This window comes from Alligator mississippiensis, chromosome 2 (assembly GCF_030867095.1).
Source record: "Alligator mississippiensis isolate rAllMis1 chromosome 2, rAllMis1, whole genome shotgun sequence".
Taxonomy (NCBI): Eukaryota; Metazoa; Chordata; order Crocodylia; family Alligatoridae; genus Alligator; species Alligator mississippiensis.
In genome coordinates, this window is record NC_081825.1 from 208860915 (window position 1) to 208880543 (window position 19629).

The 19629-nt window shown below is 40.0% G+C and overlaps 1 protein-coding gene across 2 annotated transcripts in view; it reads left to right on the forward strand.

The window, feature by feature from the left end:
- KIF18A (kinesin family member 18A) overlaps window positions 1-8635 on the forward strand; it is a 97513-nt gene extending 88878 nt beyond the window's left edge. For both annotated transcript variants that reach the window (XM_019477090.2, XM_006260670.4), the window contains exons 15-17: window positions 254-358; window positions 2583-2692; window positions 7604-8635. In XM_019477090.2, the coding sequence (XP_019332635.1) occupies window positions 254-358; window positions 2583-2692; window positions 7604-7743 (355 nt within the window). In that variant the 3' untranslated portion in view covers window positions 7744-8635. The remainder of the gene's footprint in view (window positions 1-253; window positions 359-2582; window positions 2693-7603) is intronic.
- The last annotated feature ends 10994 nt before the right edge of the window (window positions 8636-19629 follow it).

A 19629-nucleotide genomic window follows, 5' to 3' on the forward strand; every position in this document is an offset into this window, starting at 1 on the left:
TTCCTCTAAAACGTTTCATTATATCCGAATGAAAACTTCCAACTAAATATTGACTGCTAGTATTAGAATACAGTATTTGGGCTTTCAAAAGAAAAGATTTAGTCTTTATATTTAATATATATATTTTTCTAATAAAAAACAGACTATATAGATTTGTCTATTGTGCTACCCAGGTGATTTTTCAACTGTGGGGGGAGCAGCATTTATTTTACCTATGGTATATTTTTCATAATATATCTTATTTTAATTTCAGACTTGGTCTCCCTTCATTGCTAAATAGAAATCCTGGTCCAATACATGAAAAGCCATCATACATGGCAATGACTTCTGCCGCAGAAAGAAAAAGGAAGTTATTAAGGTATTGTGTAAAATGGTCTCTTGTACTATCTCCTGGCTTTCACCTCAATTCTGATGTTACATTTTTCCAATTGTAAAAAAGTTGTTATCCAGTTATCTGTATCCAGAGGGATTAGTATGATCCAAAAAGATTTTATAACCGATTAAATATTACCCTTACCGGTTTACATGGAATATTTTCTAAGACATTTTATGTGCTTTTTTGTTTAGTTTCAGTAGAACCAGAAAATACAAACTAAAGTTTTATTGTCTATGACTCCTTTGTCCTGTATGTGGGAAGATGACTTCTGATTTAAAAGGAGCAATTAAATCATTAATTTGAAAATCAACTTTCTCTGAGAAGTTTGTACCTGCTGTTCCAGAAAACACTGAAAACTACTGTTACCTACAAGATGTGTATTTGACAGCACTCCTATTATCTAATAGTTATCATATATTCAACTTATTATATAATAGTTATCATATATTCAAACTCATGGATTCCTGTAAGAGGAGGTCTTGGGTATTGCTCCTCCTGCCTTGGGCGGGTTGAGAGTGCTGCTATATGCACAGGCTGCTCACGTAGGTATGAGTGGTGGCACCTGTGTGTGCATATGGTGCCCCCCTGACCACAGAATCCTGGGTAGTCAACCACCCATAAGTCCAGCTTTGGTTAAGCCAAACAAATCAACCAACCACTGGCATTTCATCAAAACCATATGGCATTCTTAAGGAAAAATAACTGGATTTCTCAGAGTACAAATATGGCTCTGTTCTCTACAGAATTGCTCACTAAATCCTATGGTTAAGAGGCTAATGCTAGCAATGTACAGAATAACCCTTTCTTGTTTCCAAATCATTATTTCCTTAACTTAGACATAAGTACTATAGCAATAAAAGCTACAGTGAAACAGAAGTGCTCCAGTGTCTTCTGCTCTAAACACTACTCATCCACACCCAAAAATACTCACCCTTTTCCACATCTCCTATGCCAGGATAACACTAAAGAAATCCCTAGACCCTTGTTCTCTCTGACCACAATGGTTGCTCTCATTCCTGAAATCAAATCAGACATCCTCTTCCCTCACCACTCTTTTTTCTCTCTCTGTAGGGCCTACAGGGAGAAAAGAAACCAAGACCTCAGTTTATGTGTATGGAATAAGTAATGCTTCTTATTTTTCAGCCAGTTTACCCTCTCTTCATTCCAACTTCAAACCACAAAATCTAAACCTTAGCCATAGCTCCCCTTCACTCTCCCTACCTAAGCTTGGTCACTAGTTATTCCTAGTACCAGGGAACACTGTCCTACTGAAAAATCTGTTGCTCTCCCACTCCAGTGTAGCTGCAGTGGGGAAAAGGCCTTGGTAATGATAGAAAAAGAGGTCAGAGCTTTAGTCATTTTTCCTAGTTCATGCGAGTAGACCAGTGGTCCGCAAGTTTTCAGAGACATGAGTAAGAGCAACCCAGCTCCATACACCCTTATACCTGCCCTTCTAGCTGCAACATGGGTATAGCTCCCATTCTCCTGGCCCCCAAACCCAATGCAGATTCTCACCAACTAGTCCTGGCACTTGTTCATTCCTGCTGCCAACACCCAATTCCATGGGGACCCCCAGCTCTGTGGGCCAGATCCAAACCACAAGCCACATGTTATTGACCTGTGGAGTAGACGTTTTTTAGTAAGAGCAGTATGTTTAAACTGGAGTGCTACAAAATTATGTTAGAAAAACAAGAAATATAAGGACATTTTGATTTGTGGGATTTTTATTTTATTTTTATTCCCTTTTGATAGGATGGCTATCTTGTAAAATGGAATAGTGAAGGACGAACAAGATAAGTGGTGGGAGTGTGAGATCACCGATAACATAATCATGTTCACTGCAGCTCATTTTTATTCTTTAAATCTCTGTTAAAATGTTATAAAAATACATAGGTTTTCTTCTAGTAAATTCATATCTATCATCACTTTCTAACCATTTAGCTGTTTCTGCAGTTTAGCTGTGAAGTGATTGCCACTCCCTCTATCCACCCCCACTAATTATGCAAAAGAAAAAAAAAAAGAAAGTTGAAATTAATATTTGGGGTCACCAGAAAGAGTACTGAGTTTATTTGCTTTCTTTTTTATGAACCAGCTAATACTAGATAATGCCATGTAATGCATTTTTAGAATGTAAATTCTGAACTACCAAAATACAGTGAGTAGACTAAAAACAAACTCTCTGCCTTCCTCCCTCCTCCTCCCCAAGTTCTACATCAAACACTGGATTAAGTAGCCAGCAAGAGCCTGTATCCGCAAAACGTATTCGACAGGACATCTTGTTAAGTCATAAACCTCTACGAGTGCTCAAAACAGCAGGTAAGCGCTAAAACTACAACGTATCATGTTGGAACTGGAATTTGTGACTGGGTGGTTGTGTAGGAGGTCCAAGATTAAGGTCTGACGCTTACAATTTGTCAGTTTCATGGTGTGTTGCTGTGATCTGTCAGCTAAACTGTTTGCTAAAAATGGCATGTCCAATCTTTTTAAAAAAAATTCTGAATGGGTCGAGTTAGCTGTTTGTTTCAGTTAGATTTGATCCATGTTTAAATACTTTAATCACACAATGTCTCCTTCACCTTAAAATGTAACACTGATTATATTTCTAATAGAGATTTATTAGATTAAATTGTACATCATTTGGGAGAATATAGCAATGGAGCTGAGAAAATAAAATTTGCAAGCAGTATGTAGGGATTCTTCTGCTCCTGACATATACTTACAATTTTGTGGCTAGTGTTTCCAGTAGGTTCCCTAAAAGGTCATAATTATGTGGTTTTAAGAAATTTACCTCCAAGAAGCAGAAAACTTTTATTTTAACAAATTCCACAACTGAAGTAAAAATGCATGAAAACCATTTGCCCACATCCTTTCAAAAAGTGTGGCATTATTAGTTATCAGTAATAGTTTCAGTGAGTGCACAGTATAGCAAGTAACATATTTTTTAGATTACTGTTAACTGCAAATCCACTTATTCAATTCACCCTTTGTGTAAGACTAATTTTTTGCTTAAAGAAATCTATGACAAATCATGCTCAAATGTATGGCTTTTTTCTATTAATACATCTATTTTCTACATCGGTATTTCTTTCTGTTTTTGCTTAATTGCGTTTGTTTGGTATTGAGAGGAACAGCTCACAGTTGTATATTTTAAATGTCCTTTTTGCAGTTGACTATTTCTTCCTTGTTAATTATCTCCTTAATGTTTTTGCCTTGAACACATGCTGAAAGCAAGATTTAAAAGTAAAATTACAAAAATCTTAACTTTAATACTAAATTGCTTTCTGCAGATTTTTACTCTTTCCTACCCAAGTGCCCCATCCCGACCTCCCCATGTTTCTGTTTTGGCTCTCCCCCTTGTCTCCATAGTTCGTTCTTGATTTTATGCCCTTTTTATACTAATATTTGCTCCTGGGGCAGTCTTCAAATATTTGAGTATTCCTCTTCTTTGTACATAGTCATCATTCTTCATTTTTTCCAAATTTGTGAAGACCAGTTATTCTATGAAGAATTTCACCCATAGCAGCCATAACTAGAACAGATTCAGACATTTTGTAAAAGGTTTCATCAAAAAAAAATACTTCTTTGAAGTCAAGGAATTTTGAGGTCAACATGATTTTATTAATGTTCAAGTTTCTGAGCTCTACATTGGACCCTACTCTAACTTTCAAAAAAAGAGATCTTTAAATAAATAAACCATCATGACTTTTTCAATCAAAAACTGGACTTTTTGATACTCTGTCAATCCTATAACATCTTATACAGTGTGGCACATTGTTGTCTGGACTTCAGCTTTATGTTTATCTGTAGAGAACAACCGTGTGTTTGCAAAGCTGTCCTTTTACTTGGAAATGGAATCAGAAATTAAGTTTTATCATACATTTGTTTTAACAGTGCATACAGAACTAAAACAAAGCAACCAGTATGGCTGCATACAGACATTCAGAGAGATTAGGGAGAGGTTAGTTCACATTAAAAATGGCCACCCAATCTAACTTAGTTTGCCCAGGTGCAGACCTTATGCTACTTAGGTGGAGCTGTGTGTGGACTATACAAAAGTTCAAGACAGTTAGATCTGTCTAAAAATAGCCAACCCAATCTAAGTTGAGTGTGTACCTCTGAGGTAGTCTAACTTAACTCAGGTCCAACAAAACCAGATCCTTCTGGCCCTAAATGATCTTCTATACAGTTCCCAGCACAGCCCTAGGGAAAGCCCAGCTGCTGGTCCACCAAACTCCCATATGGACAAGTGCAAGATACTGCTCCTGGGGAGGAAGAACCAACAGCATACCTACAGGCTGGGGAACTCCCTTCTTGTCAGCCCAGAGGCAGAAAAGGATCTTGGAGTCACTTGATTCCAAGATGAACATGGGCCACCAATGTGGGGACGCAGTCAGAAAGGCTAACCATACCTTGTCATGCATCCACAGATGTATCACAAGCAGGTCCAAGGAGGTGATCCTCCCCTTCTATGTGACATTGGTCAGGCCACAGTTGGAGTACTGCGTCCAGTTCTGGGCGCCGCACTTCAGGAGGGATGTGGATAGCATCAAGAGGGTCCAGAGGAGAGCCATTCGCATGATCAGGGGCCAACACAGTAGGCCCTTTGAGGACAGGCTACGGGACCTGAACCTGTTCAGCCTCCACAAAAGAAGGCTGAGAAGGGGATCTGGTGGCCGCATACGAACTTGCCAAGGGGGACCAGCAGGCAATGGGAGAGTCCTTGTTCCTCCGTGCACTACCAGGAATAACCAGGAATAACAGCCATAAACTGACTGAGAGTAGATTCAGGCTAGACATCAGGAGGCACTACTTCACAGTCAGAGCGACTAGGAGCTGGAACCAACTTCCAAGGGAAGTGGTGTGTCTCTAGTGGGTTATGGAATAGAGAAGATCCCACACAACTTACTGATTCATTTGATGCACTGGCTGGGGAAATTTTCAGCTAATTGCACGATTTCACACTTAATTTATACAACACCATTTTATTTTAAGAAATACCATAAACATCAAAAACACGATAACTATATATAAGGAACAATACTCTAAATGCACGTCTTTCAAACAATTACAATTACAACTAACTATATAATTTGACCCAGAAAAGTTATTACTATATTATACTTACAATCCTAGAATTCTGAGAAGCCAAACACCTAAGTATGGTTTCATTCCTCAGTAGTACAGTTTAATGGGCTGGCCTTAGCAGTGATAGGAACAAGTCTCCTTCCTTCGGTCCCACTCGGGCGCTCCGTGGCTTCAGTGTGAACTAAAAAATTTGTGTTCACGGAGAGGGTGGTTCAGGTGATCAGTCTGATCCAGCCTACACTTGCAATTCTTCCTTCGTTGTTCTGCAAGTGAGGTTACCTCCAAATTGGGACTGTAGGTTACAGTTTTTATTGGGTGAGTTGCCATCTTGGACCCCTCCTACACAAACCTGTCACTACTCCCAAATTTGGGCTCGGATCTTACTTAACAGATTTTTTGGTAGGCGGTCAGTTTGTCTTCCGCAACAGAATTTGTCCGCTGACTATTTAGTTTATCTTAAATTTTGCTTTGGAAGATTTTCCATACCACTGCAGTGACCTTTCTTTTACAACCCCCTTTCAAAAGGCTTCTAGGGTTTTGATCTCTCGGAATATTTGCTTAAGCATCGTTTTTCTGGTCCTTAGGTTAACTTGTTAAAGGCCTTTAGAGATAAGATCGAGGAGCCAAGACTTTAAGCACGTTTGTTGTAAGGCCAGGTAAAACAATGAACCTAGATAAGAAGATGAACCTCGCCCTTTTGTCTAAACTGGCTAATGGGCAACTATTACAAGCATTCAAACTATTACATTCAATATGACATGGTGCTCGCCCCTACCCTTGGGGTCTTCAAAAGGAGTCTAGACAATCAGCTAGCCAGGGTCATTTGATCCCAGCATCCTTTTCTGCCCGTGGCAGGGGGTCAGACTTGATGATCGGCTTAGGTCGCTTCTGACCCTACCAACTATGAAAACTCTGGGCTAGATTCTGTAGGAGCTGATCTCAAGCAAAGCTCAGGAGCAGGGTGGGGAAATGAACATATCTTTAAGCCAGCTATGTTTTCCACCACAGGTACTCCCCTCCATCCAGCCACACCCCAATTCCCTAGTTCCTTCTAGCAGTGGGATGGTTCTCTTAGTAGTTTAGACCAGATTCACTCTATTCTCTCCGGGTTTATGGCATGCTTTAGTCATATGCCTTTTCCCACAGGCAGAGCATAGTATGTAAGCTCTCATTACCCAGGGATTCCCTTTATGCAAGGGGAGCTTGCTGGGAGCAGTCAAAACTGATGTTAGCGTCTATTCATGAAAAAGCAAGGCAATTTTACTACTTTTGGGGAAATGTAAATCTGAGACTAGAGAAAACCATTCGCCTAAATACAATTTACCAGAGGAGTATTTTGTAATTTACAATTTCTCCTGCAATTTTATAGTATGGTGAAAACACTTCTGTATAATTAGTACTGTGTACAGTGTCTCTCCATGTTAATTGCAACTATTAAATGTTGGGTAATAAGGGTTATCAACATCAATTACTATAATTGCAATATTAAGGAATCATGTAAATAACTATTCAGTTTAGTCACCACAAATGATTAAACATCCTGAAAAGCTTAAAAGAGAGAGAGAGAGTGTAATCCCAAATAAGCTTAAGTAACCACCTTTCAAGCAGCTAAAGAATACACATTCCAGGTGTATCATGTACTTAATGAACAGTACATCATTGTTGGCACAAAAAAGAGTTCAGCTTTGAACAAAAAAAAATGTTTTCAAAAAGCCATATTTGCAGGAAAGAATCAGGTGATGACTAGTACCTAGGACCTGCAGCTCTTCTTTTTTTTAATTGAGTAAATCATATTTCTTTAATTATTGTATTTGTAATGTTTTCAAATTTAGTAAAGAATAGAGCAACGTGTGTGTAAATATGTGTACATTACTTTTTCCTTTTAATAACCACTCTGCCTCTGCAACTAGTTTTGTACTTTTCATTACTTACTCAGCAGAGTAAATCCCTTTTCATTTGGGAGGGGGGGTGTGTGTGCATGCATGTACACACACACACATATAAAATGAAATGCTAGATTCTGATGCACAGAAAGAACAGTAGAACCTGTTTCCTTCCTTAATATGTAACAAATTAAATAAATAATATTTATGTTTTGTAAATTGAGTATCCTTTTTTTAATGTTACATCTTTTTTCATCAGCTCTTAGGAAGAAAAGCCAGAAACAAGAACAAGATGTACAAAGAAACCTTGTTAGAAGTCTTTCTGAAGGAAATGTTGCATTGGGTGTGAAATCAAGGACATCAAAAAAACTTTTAATTCAAGTTTGTAAGAAAAAATAAGGTTTAACTTGTCCTTATTTCAAGCAAGCTTGGAGCATGAGAGAACAGGGTGACTTTCACTATCCTCTCCTGCAGGATTTCTTGGGTTTTTTTAAAAAAGAAAGACTTATCAAGTCATTTCTGTCCCTGCAATGCATTTGTTTTAGAATAACCACTTACCTCTCCAGTGAGGACATTAAAATATTTTACTTTCTCTTATACATTTTAAAAAACTTTTTAAAAGATGCATTTTGGCTTCCTGACAAAGTTTTCAGACACTAACCATGTGTTAAATGAACAAAACATGTAACTGGGCTTTAGAAAAAATGCATAGTATAGTATATTTATTTTTAAATTACGTTTTTTCCTGTCCTGGTATATAGGCAATGGATTAATGTCTTGCATTGCTTTAAACCTTTTAGGAACAAGTGATGTCTGGTCTTTAAGCAGTTCCTTTTTATGTCACTTAAATTTTCAGTTTTAAATTTCTGGTGTATTGTAAATAAAGCAATTAGAGAAATAGGTGTATTGTTTTAAACGTTTTTTTTTTTTATATTTTCATTTACAAGTAAATGAAACAGCCCTTTCAGATTAGTATATTTGTGATGGCCGGTATGTCAACTTGTTCTAAAATATCAGTGTCAGTCTAGAGAAATCACACTGACATGGTACTAGGAGATAAGAAAACAATAGCACTAGACATTTTTAAAAATTCAGCTCAAAATATACCTACAACTTTTAGTCAGTCCATTTTTAGTATGTTTGCTCTAATTGCTTGAACAACCTAAATGTAAATATTCTTTTGTATGTTGGTATGTTAGATAAGTTTGAAAACTCTAATTTTATTGTAAATATGAGAATTATGTTGATGGTGATGAATAAAGTTTTCTTTTTTAATGTGGGTGAAAACCAATAGTATTATGCGGTGAACTTAAATTTAGAAAAAATATACTTCTGATGTGTCTGTCTATTCCAATATCAGAATTAACTTTGGGTTTAACAGTTTTTCTATTATATTTACCTGAATCTCAGTCAATCCTGAATTTAAGATGACCCCCAATAATTCATTTTAATTTAATTTCTATTTCCCATGTACAGAATCTAATCTTTGGAGCACCACCTCTTCTTCCATTCACTTCTTACCCCCCATCCCTCCCTTAAACTTGGTCTGGAAAGCACCATCCTCTGGCTGGTAGCAGTGGCAATTATGTGACAGCTTTGGGGCCTTGCTGGAGCTGCCACAATTACCAGCTTTGGCTGGGGCTGAGTTCCATATCCCACGCTGGAACAGGCAGGGCTAGAATGGAACAAGGGTGAACGGCAGGGTTGGGTGGGTGTTGCAAGGAAAACAAGACCATAGGGGACTCAAGGAGGCAGGCAGCAGCTCCTGCCCCTTCCCTCCCCCTGTAGCATCATGCTCAAATCCAAGACAAGGGGCTTTTTTCCCCATGTTAAATGAAGCAAAAAACCTTGTCCTGGCTTTGAGTAAATATGGTATTTTCTGGTTTTCCTGACCATTTTGGCATGCGTCTTCAGTAATCAGTTTAGTTTTAGATGCTAAATGTAATTTGATAAATTTATTTTTTAAAATGCCTAGGAACACCAATCAAGGTCACTGCAAACATAAAAGTAGGGATGTGGTGTCCTTGACCTAATTTATGTCAGATGAAATTATGCCACTGGGCCTCAGGATTTTACTTATGTTCTTTGCCTTAATATGATAAAGTCAAGCAACAAAAAAGAGTAGTAATAGTCTTTCAAAGATGGCAAAAGGAACAATTAAATTCAAATACTTTCAAAATAGAGCTTGATTGCCTTATGAAAAGGATTATGTGGCGATTGTGATATTAGCAGGCTATATCTGACAACCCAGAAAGTCCCTCCCAGTCATAGAATCATAGAAAATGAGGATTGGAAGGGACCTTAGGAGGTTATCTAGTGCAACCCCCTGCTCCAAGCAGCATCAGCCCCAACTAAATCATCCTAGACAAGGCTAGAACTCGTTATTTTTTAGTTGGTTTGTACTTGTATGAATTATTTTGATCAGCTTGCAAAATGCTTACAAATAACAAAGAAGGAAGGTGTGTTGATAAAAGTAGCATATTTTTAGATAAAATAATAGCAGTGACTTTAATTTTATGTTTAAAATAAGATTGAAAGCAAAATACAGAATAACAAAGTGTGTCCAAATGTGTGAAGCTGCTAGCTAATCATTCAACTGGACATAAACTAAATATATTTGGTAATCATTGAAGCACTCTAAGGAATGTGTTTCTGGGATGGACCATATTTTCTGTGTCATTGGCTTTCCTGAGCTGCTAATCAATCCACCCTTTTAAATGATGAACTTCAATAACTGTATGCCAATTGACCTGCCTTCCCTTCAGTGAGGTGCATTTTGCACTCACAGCTTATCCCTCCAAGTAGAAGATCCGTCTCCACCAGGCAGAGATCTAGTTAGCTTTTAGATAATTGGATTTTTGTACCTACTTACTTCCTGCACTTTTTTTTAAAGCCCCCTCTATCTAAAATGACCTTACCTCCTTTCTGAGTCATCCTTGTACTTACACTCCTTCCCCACCCCAACAAGGTAAGAGTTCCCACATCCCTAGCTATGCCACATTCACACATTCCAGCTTTTCTACTTCTCATTACTACTCCACATAAGATGGGCTGAAACTTGTAAACATTTATAGGACCTAACTGCTGTCTAGTTTCATTTGTAAACTTAATTTGGTGTTTGCAAAGGAAACGATTTTTTGAATATTACTAGGAAATATATTTGGGTGGCTCAAGCTTCTCTTTTGAAGATAAAATGTTAATGCTCTAAAACACTGTTTCCCAAACCTAATAGGTTGTTGCCCTACCATAATAAAGTAAGGCACTGATACCCCTCCTACTTATGCCTCTGCCTTTTCTTCCCATTGCAGCCAATTTCCTCTGCCACAGATGGCTGCCAATTCCCCTCAGCAATCAGGAGGAAAGGATTGGGGCTGAAATAGAGGGATCCACCAGTTGCTGCCATGATTTGCTTGGACTTGCTTTCCCCCCCTCCTCCCCCCAGGTTTGGGAAACACTGCCCTAGAAAATCCCAGTCTCTCCGTCAATAATGTATACTATTCGAGCCTGTTCCAGAGTCCATTTAAGTCAATTAGATGACTTTTACTGGCTTCAGTTGGCTTTGGATCAGGCCCTTCATGACTATGCATTTAAATATGTGTCTTTGTGTATGTGCAAACGTTTCACTATTAAGTACATGGGGAATCTTTTGTTCTTTTTTAACTGACTGGAGGGAAGCATGGGTGTTGGATGGAATTCATTTCTAAAGGATCTCTGGTAATGGAAGAGGCTCTTGTTTCTTGAAAAGCAAGGTTTGGAGTGAGAAGTCAGGCTGAATCAAGGATTCAAAAGGTTTTGATCAATCAATCTTGTTTAGTTTAAAAATAACACTAGTTTGAAATAAATCTTGAAAAATGTTGTGTTCCTTTAAAAAAAAAATAATGTAATGTCTTGGATACCTGAAGCTTCACAGGTAATGAGTGAGTCATTTTACTTCCCATGGTAGATGTGTGGCAATATTTTCTTATGTCTGGGTAGTTTGGCATGCATTAACGCTGATCTTGGCTCAGTCTGCATGCTCATTTAATTGAGATGTCGTGTTCATTTAAAATAAAAGGCCTGAACCATAAGTTCAGATCTAGGCTTTGTGGCTCTATTAAACAGGGTGATAATGAGTTCTGTAACAAACCCATGCTGAGGTGAAAGGATGTCATTCAAAGTCGATAAAAAAATGTTTTATAGAGAATTTCATATAGAGTATGAGCTACATTCTTATAAAGCAGAACCACACAAGTGACGGTAAAACCCCTATAATATTTAGCTCATCGGAGATTTTAGTGAAGTCAAAGAATAGGAAAGGTCTTAGGTCATATATACATTGCGCAGTACTTTTGGTTGACAAAAATAATACTTCTTCCTAGCAACTAGTTACTTGTGATGGGGTGATCAGGGCTGTGCAAAACAGCACTGTTTCGTTTCGACTTGCATTTCACCATTTCAAAGGGAGTGTTTCACTTCACTGTTTCGAAGCACTGTTCCGTTCCGTTTTGCCCATAGGCTAAAATAGGGAATCATGAAAATGCCTATAACTTTGCCATTTCTTGTCTGATTCAGATGAAACTTGCTGGATTGGTAGCCCCTTTTGAGGCCATGAAGCCTGACAAGTTTCAAAGAGATAGGTGCAGGGGTTTTTGTGAAACGTCACCTCAAATTGTTCAAAGCAAAACTAGTATTACTTGCCGGTAGCAGCAGCATACTCTCATCCCGCACGCAGATCCAGGGGCCCGTTCCCTCCAGGAGTCTGGCACAGCCCTATAGCCCTCCCAGGAAACGGGTCCTCAGATCTGCGTGTGGAATGACATCAGGCTGCTGCTGCCAACTAGAGCCAGCGTCAGCACTGGGTTCTTCCCGGCACTCGGTGCAGGCTGCGTCAGGCAGACTCGGGTGCTGGCACTGTCCCCAGCTGGCAGCAGCAGCCTGCTGTCATCTTCATGCTCCGCAGCCCGTGTGTGGAGCTTTAAAAAAAAAATTTTTTTTTTTAAAGCCCCACACTCACCGGCTCTGGCAGTGGCGACTAGGACCTTTGGGTGCTCTTGGCAGAGCCCCTCCCCCCCATGTAGCGCAGGGCAGTGGGGATCACCCTCCCCCGCCTCCCCCGCCACCTTGCAACCACCTAGCAGCTGCACCATCATGCAGATGCAGGGCAGTTCGGCAGGGCACCATGTGCTGTCTGGAAGCTGCGGCGGCTCCACCTGTCAGCCGGACCTCCTGGTTCTGTGATCATTCCCCCAGCTCTTCCCAGGGTGGGCGTGACCCCCAGATCTGCATGCAGAGTTACACCAGGCTGCTGGAGGCTGGGGAAATAGCCCAGAGCCACCACCATCCCCAGCTGGCAGCGGCAGCCTGCTGTCATCCTACATCATCCAGGGGCCTGTGCCCCCGGGGAGAGCTGGGGGAAAGATCGGGGAGCTGGGGAATTGAACCAGAAGCTGGGGGAATGTTCAGGGACCTGAACATTCCCCCAGACTCTACTCACTTTCCCACCTCCCTGTTAGATTTCCCAGCCTCCGGTTCGATTACCCAGCTCTCTGATCATTCCTCCAGCTCTTCCGGGGGGGTGCAAGCCCCCAGATCTGGACGCTGGGTTTCAGCAGGCTACTGCTATAGGCTGGGGCCAGAGGCAGCTCCGCAGTCTTCCCAGTGCTCCTCAGTCCTCCTGGCCCCAGCCTGCAGCAGCAGCCGGCTGAAACCCTGCATGCAAATTGGGGTCTTGCACCCCCCAGGAAGAGCTGAGGAAATGACCAGATAGCTGGGGAATTGAACCGGAAGCTAGATGTCAGTATTGGTGCAGTCCTTCTGACCTCTTCCACCTCCCTCTCCTTAGTTTCTGTTTAGCTGGAAGCAAGCCCAGCTTTGAGTGCCCTCGTTTCGTTTTGAAGCTGTTTCGAAGCCTTTTGTTTCATTTTGATTTCACTGTTTTGAGCTCAAAACATGTCAAAACAGCTTTGAAACAAAACACCTGTCAAAATTTCACACAGCCCTTGTGATCATAGTTAGAAGTCTGTTCCTGGATGTTTATTTCTATCCATTCCTGTTTATGCTGATTTTTTTTTTTTTAAATGTAAGTGAACAGCTGCAGGATTCATGAGATTTCTTGTCTTAACAAAAGGAGTGCCAACTGCCTTTGAAGTATATGTACAGACAAGAACGTCCCTTTATATCAAGAATCTTTGTTTTCAGTATTGGGAGCCAAATAGTGACATTTTTAATAAACTTCACGCTAAAACATCATTGTTTAAAACAATCCAGAAGGTTAATGAAATGGAGCTCATAGGCTCGTCTCTGGGAAGTGTTGTGCAAGTTTCCCTTGAGGATCAGGACTGAGAGATTGGAGAGAGAGTGGCCCTCCTGTGAGAAATGTGCCCCCACCGGTAATTGGGTATTTCTGTCTTTGATGGATTTCTGGTGTGCGTTCATTCTGGTGCGCAGTTGTTGTTTGGTCTCTCCTATGTATATTCCATCAGGGCATTTGGTGCATTGGATGAGATATATTACATTTCTGGAGGTGCAGCTGTAAGATCCTGGGATGCTGATGGCTCTGTTGTGGGGTGTAGTGATATGTGGGGGTGGTGGAGATGTGTTGGCAGGTTTTGCATTTCTTGTCATGGCACGGTCTGGATCCTTTTGGTGTGTTCTGGGCTTGAGGAATTTTGCTTCTGGTGATGAGGTTGGGAAGGTTTGATGCTTGTTTGAAGGCTAGGATGGGTGGCTCTGGGAAGATCTTTTTAAGAATAGGGTCTCTTTCTAGTATGGGTTGCAATTTTTTGAGGATTTTCTGTACAGGTTCAAGGGAGGGGTGATATGTCATAACCAGCAGCGTGCGATTTGTGGGGGGGGTTCTTCTGTACTGCAGCAGTTCTTCACGTGGTATCCGGGTGGCTCTTTCAAATGTGCGATCTATCTCTCTGGACATCTCCACCACCCCCACTATTACTACACCCCACAACAGAGCCATCAGCATCCCAGGATCTTACAGCTGCACCTCCAGAAATGTAATATATCTCATCCAATGCACCAAATGCCCTGATGGAAAATATGTAGGAGAGACCAAACAACAACTGCGTACCAGAATGAACGCACACCAGAAATCTATCAAAGACAGAAATACCCAATTACCAGTGGGGGCACATTTCTCACAGGAGGGCCACTCTCTCCAATCTCTCAGTCCTGATCCTCAAGGGAAACTTACACAACACTTCCCAAAGACGAGCCTATGAGCTCCATTTCATGAACCTCCTGGATACTAGAGATCATGGACTAAATATAGACATTGGATTTTTGATACATTATAATCTGCCTGGCAACTGACTCCCCAGCCCAGCCCCTGGCTTCTTTACTTTTCATTCCATCCAGGAAGAGCACACACCAACTGCTGAAACTTCCTCAGCCTGACGAAGGGTTTATGAACTCAAAAGCTTGCTTAATAACTATTCTCCAACTATTTGCGTTGGTCTAATAAAATATATCAAATTCACCCAAGGAACCTTGTCTGCCTATGTCCTTAGACCAACACGGCTACAACCTACACCCCTGTAGCAGCAAATTATGCTTTTCATTTCATTTTTTCCCAAAATATTAGGCAAAAAAATTAAAGGGACAGGAAAGGGACCATAAATGTATTCACTTACATGGCACCACAGAAAAAAGGCATAACTCAGAATTTGGTGCCCTGCATGGCGGAAGCAGTGCCAGTCGCTTTTCTCTTCATGCAAGCTCCCTGAACATGGGCTGTTGCTGTGTTTGGTGTGCGTTTCCCAGGTCGGGGGGGGGGGGAGGGAGAGAGAGGGTGCTGTCATTCTTTTGCCACCTGTAAATTTGCACCTGGAACCTTTACCCTGCTCGTCCACTTCTAGTTACGCTACTGCAACAGAATGCATATGCCAGATATAATGTTATGATCTTGCTAGGACTTTTAAGTATATTAAAATTACAGTTTTCTGAGTCCACCTATACTCTTATATACCTACGAGGCTATTTTGTATTGCCTGAGAAGTTTTACACTTTGATACTGTTCGTTCTGTAGACAGATAGTCTTGCTTTTTTCTCCCTGTCTAGACCCCACCTGATTTTATGGCTATCCCCAAAGCCTCACTAAACAATGTTTTCCACTGTGCACATATCCCCTACCTGTTTGGATCCTCAACTTGACAGTTCTTTTCTTTGGCCAACTTCATTTCCTTATCTTGTATAAAATATTTCCATATGGAAGGATCCACATGCTGAAATGAAGTTCCCCTCTCTTTCTGCTATTTGACAGTGCCTTGTAGGCACCACAATCATGCTCAATATGCCTTTAATTAAAAACCTCATCAATTAGAAACTAATCAAGAGCACTCGAAACAAATAAGCTAAAGTGAGCATGGCCCCCAAATTAGTTCCTGAAACTATTGCTAGACTGTAAATGAACCTTCTATCCAGTGAGCCTTTGTCACCTGAAACTGTCTTTTTTCGGTTGTCCTACAGCTCTGAAGTTGAATCTCGACTTATTTCTTTTTTCTTTGTTGATTCAAGCCTATCAATTCCAGTGATGCCTGTACCATTTCAGTATGTATCGCTTCCTTCAAGTGTCAAGGATCAATAGCAAACCATTTGCTGTGCAGAATTATAAATTGGCAACATATATATACCATCTAATAATGATTACAGAATTTGTTTTTTATAGATAGATAGACAGATAAATAGATATAAAAATGAAATACTGAGTTCATAAAGATTCACAAGTTCATAAAGATTCATGTGATACTTTTTTTCTATGTATCCAATTTATTGAATTCATGTATTTTGAGTTACTAGCAAGGAAAAGTCACATTTGTGAACGGAAGCAGTAAGTAACCAAGTATGCTTTATTGCCAACAGTCTGCAAGCAATGTGTTCAGTCCCCAGTGAATATGTTGATGATGATGCAGGAAAGGTATGTTTAAAACATGGATATTACCATATTTACTCAAATGGAAGATGAGGTGTTTTTTTTTTGGGGGGGGGGGGGTTTCCCCAGTCACCATGAGGGAAGAAAAAGCCTAGTCTTATATTCAAGTATGGGCCTGAGGCAAGCAACAACTAAGCTCCAGCTTGGTCCCAGGCTCGAAGCCAAAGGCAGAGCTAAGCTGCCATCTGCCCCAAGCTGGGTGGCTCTCACAGTGGGAAAGACCTGAGATTGGGGGGGGGGGGGGGGGAGATATACACAGAGGAGACCCATGGTGAGCAGCTTTGGGGAAGTTCAGGGGATACCACGCAGCCCACTCACTAGTGACACCCAGAAGCTTAGCAGCAGGGGAATGCAGGTGGCTGAAGGAGCAGCAGATGGGGGCAGGCACAGGCATTGGCGGGGGGGGGAGTAGTGGGTGCAGGCTCAGGCATAAAAGACAAGAGGTGGAGATCTATCCCCATGCCCCTGCTGCTGCTTTTTCCACCATAGCTGAGGGCAGGGGACAAGAATAATTATTGGAGGGTCATCTTAGATTCAAAGTTGTCTTGCATTTGAGAAAATAAATACATTTCAATCTAAATGCAGACTTGTGCTCATTCAGGAAAAGGATCCATGTGTATGGAATTCTGAGACTGAACTTCATTAGCAGCTGTCTTGCATTCTTGCAGTCTTACTTTTAGAATTGATACCATAATTGCGAGAATCACGGATGATGGGAGGTCATGATCATGTATAATGAACATAAGTACTAACAACTTAAACTAGAATAAATTCCATCAGGGAATTGACATAGTGAGCCACATTAGTGTAGCTTCTAGGGGTTTTTAAAAGTCTTTAAAATGTCTAAAAACAAAAGCAAAAAGTATAGGTTTAACTAATATAGAATGTTCCTGGAAAGCTACTTTTTTCAGGAAATTCTAAAGTGCTATCTAATAGAGAATGAATGGTAATGGCCCATTTTATTTCTTAGCTGAGTGAAAATGTCTACAATGGTCATGGCTTCCAGTTTAATTTCCCTATACTTACTAGGGCTTAAGGTTTTATGTAGCGTGAATAGTGTACATTTAAGTTCTCCTCTAGTGATTGAATCAGCCTGGTATTATTGCAGTGGTACAGAATTCACAGTAGCACAAATCAAAGCTCTTAAACATGTATGGGATTAAGTAATTTTCATTTTGTGTTTGAACTTCAGCAATCTGGTTACTGTCATCATTGTATAGATGCATAATTGTATTATGAAGGGTTTAGGACAAAGTCAGTAGTGCTAATGCACCATTGAGCTTCCTTCTAAATGTGTTTATGCAGATTAATATAGTGTATTTCCTTGAAGCAGATTTTTACTCTGCTTTAAAATAAAAATGTGAAAGGTAAATAAACTTAACTGACATCCATTTCTGCAATGCAAGCCAAGTGACCTTGATTAAAAGGTGACTACATTAAAGAAAAGTCAGGGATAATGTAGTTTCCCAACATTTTCACTAAGCTTATGTGCAAGTCTTTCCTAAATGTGAAACTTCAGTTCCCTGCTGTACTACAGTCCTTGTGGGCTACATGTCCATACATTCAGGTTGTTGGTAGCACTACAAAGATTGCATATGTAACACAATAATGGTGAATCTGCCATAAAAAAAAGTTTCTGTTTGAAACTACCTTTTGTAGCATTACATGTAATGTGTGCACAGTTAAATGTAGCACTGCAAGGAGTTTCTCAGCATCTCAGTGCTTCAAATGAATGTGTTCAAGGCCTTAGACTCATTTGTAAGATGTAAATAATAGCACTTCCCACCCCTCACCCCCTTTAGTAAACACATTAAAGACTGAGAGGTGTTCAGATAATGATGGGCCTGTGCAAGTCCCTAAGATAGAGTTCATGTATTTGTGCTTTCCCAACTGTGTTCATGTGTTAATCTAGGTATTGATTTTAATGGGGCATTAGCACTTGCTCAAGTGTTTTGCTGGACAAAGATGAGCTTAAACACAGGTATAGGTGATGTGCTGAAAAATGGCTTCAGTTATGGTTACTATTTCCTTTCATTGTTTGCCTTATGAATGCTTTGCCTAACAATATGAAAGAGAAGGGGTTTAAGTGATTGTAGCGCTGGTTGACCACTTGGTTACTTCTCTAAGGGACAGTAAAAGGGACTGCAAATATTGTGACATTTCTTTTACTAAAAGGATGGGCCTTTTATGTCAAGTTGTTCCTTTTCTATAAATATGCGCTCACCACACATGCTGCTACAAATCTATTGGTATACTTTGATCTAAAGGAAAAAAGAACAATTAAAACTGTAGCATTTTATTTTATTTAAATAAGATCCAAGCATATTTTAATAGCTGTTGTTAACTATAAAAGAGCCCTCCCTCTGGCAAACCCTTCATGCAGTACAAGGGACATCAGCTGAAGAAAAGAGTGAAGTTACTCAGGATTTTCCACCATACTGAGAAAAAATCTAGATAGTTTCAGTGCTGCTTTCTTATTCATTATAAGGCTCCAAACCAGTGGTTATCAACCTTTTCAGGCTCGAGGCACCCCTCAGAAAATGCCAGCTCTTAGTTTTCACTTGGTTTTGGACTACAGAAATATAATAAAGCAGTTATCCTGTTGCAAATAGTTCAGAAAGACCACAGGAAGTCAATGTTTTTAACACTGAATTCCTAGTTGAACTCTGAGTTTATTTTGTGAATCATGTTTGCATACACTGCCTAACAGTGCTAACATTTCAAGGTACCTCACTGCTCTAAGTCCTAGAGTCCTAAAAGGTTGGGGTCCAGGAGAAGAGTGTCACTTGCTGAACATGTTTTACCCAGACAACTACAAAATACCAGTTTTCTTCTTGCTGCTTCCTGAGTAGCTAAAAAGTAAAGCAGGACCTCAGTTAAGGAGTTGGCACTCCAATTGAACAGTCTCTGTGCTTGGAGGGCTTTTTTTTAAGTGTTTGAGAGTGGATTTGGTTTTCCACTTAACACCCATCTCCAGTAAAAAGATGGTGCTACAGAAATAGATGGTATCTACATTCTCCTACACTTATGTAACTGGCTATGTGAGCTGGCAGCTCTACTGTGGGAGGCATAACAAAAATCTCAGAAGACTAACAGCTGGACAAATATATTCTCCATTCTTTTTATGTATATGATCTGTAATCCATGGTTGTATATTGGGAACCTCTGGCCTTTTTCTGTATAGGAAATTGTGATTATTTTTACATTCACCTGAACATGTTCAGAGATATTTCATCTGAATTTATCCCCACCATTTTGCTTGGTCTTCTGTTTTCCCTTTTCTTTTTTCAGATATCCAAGGGGATTGTCTTTATTTGAACTTGTGCTTGCTTGCCAAACCACCAAAACATTTTTTAAGGGAT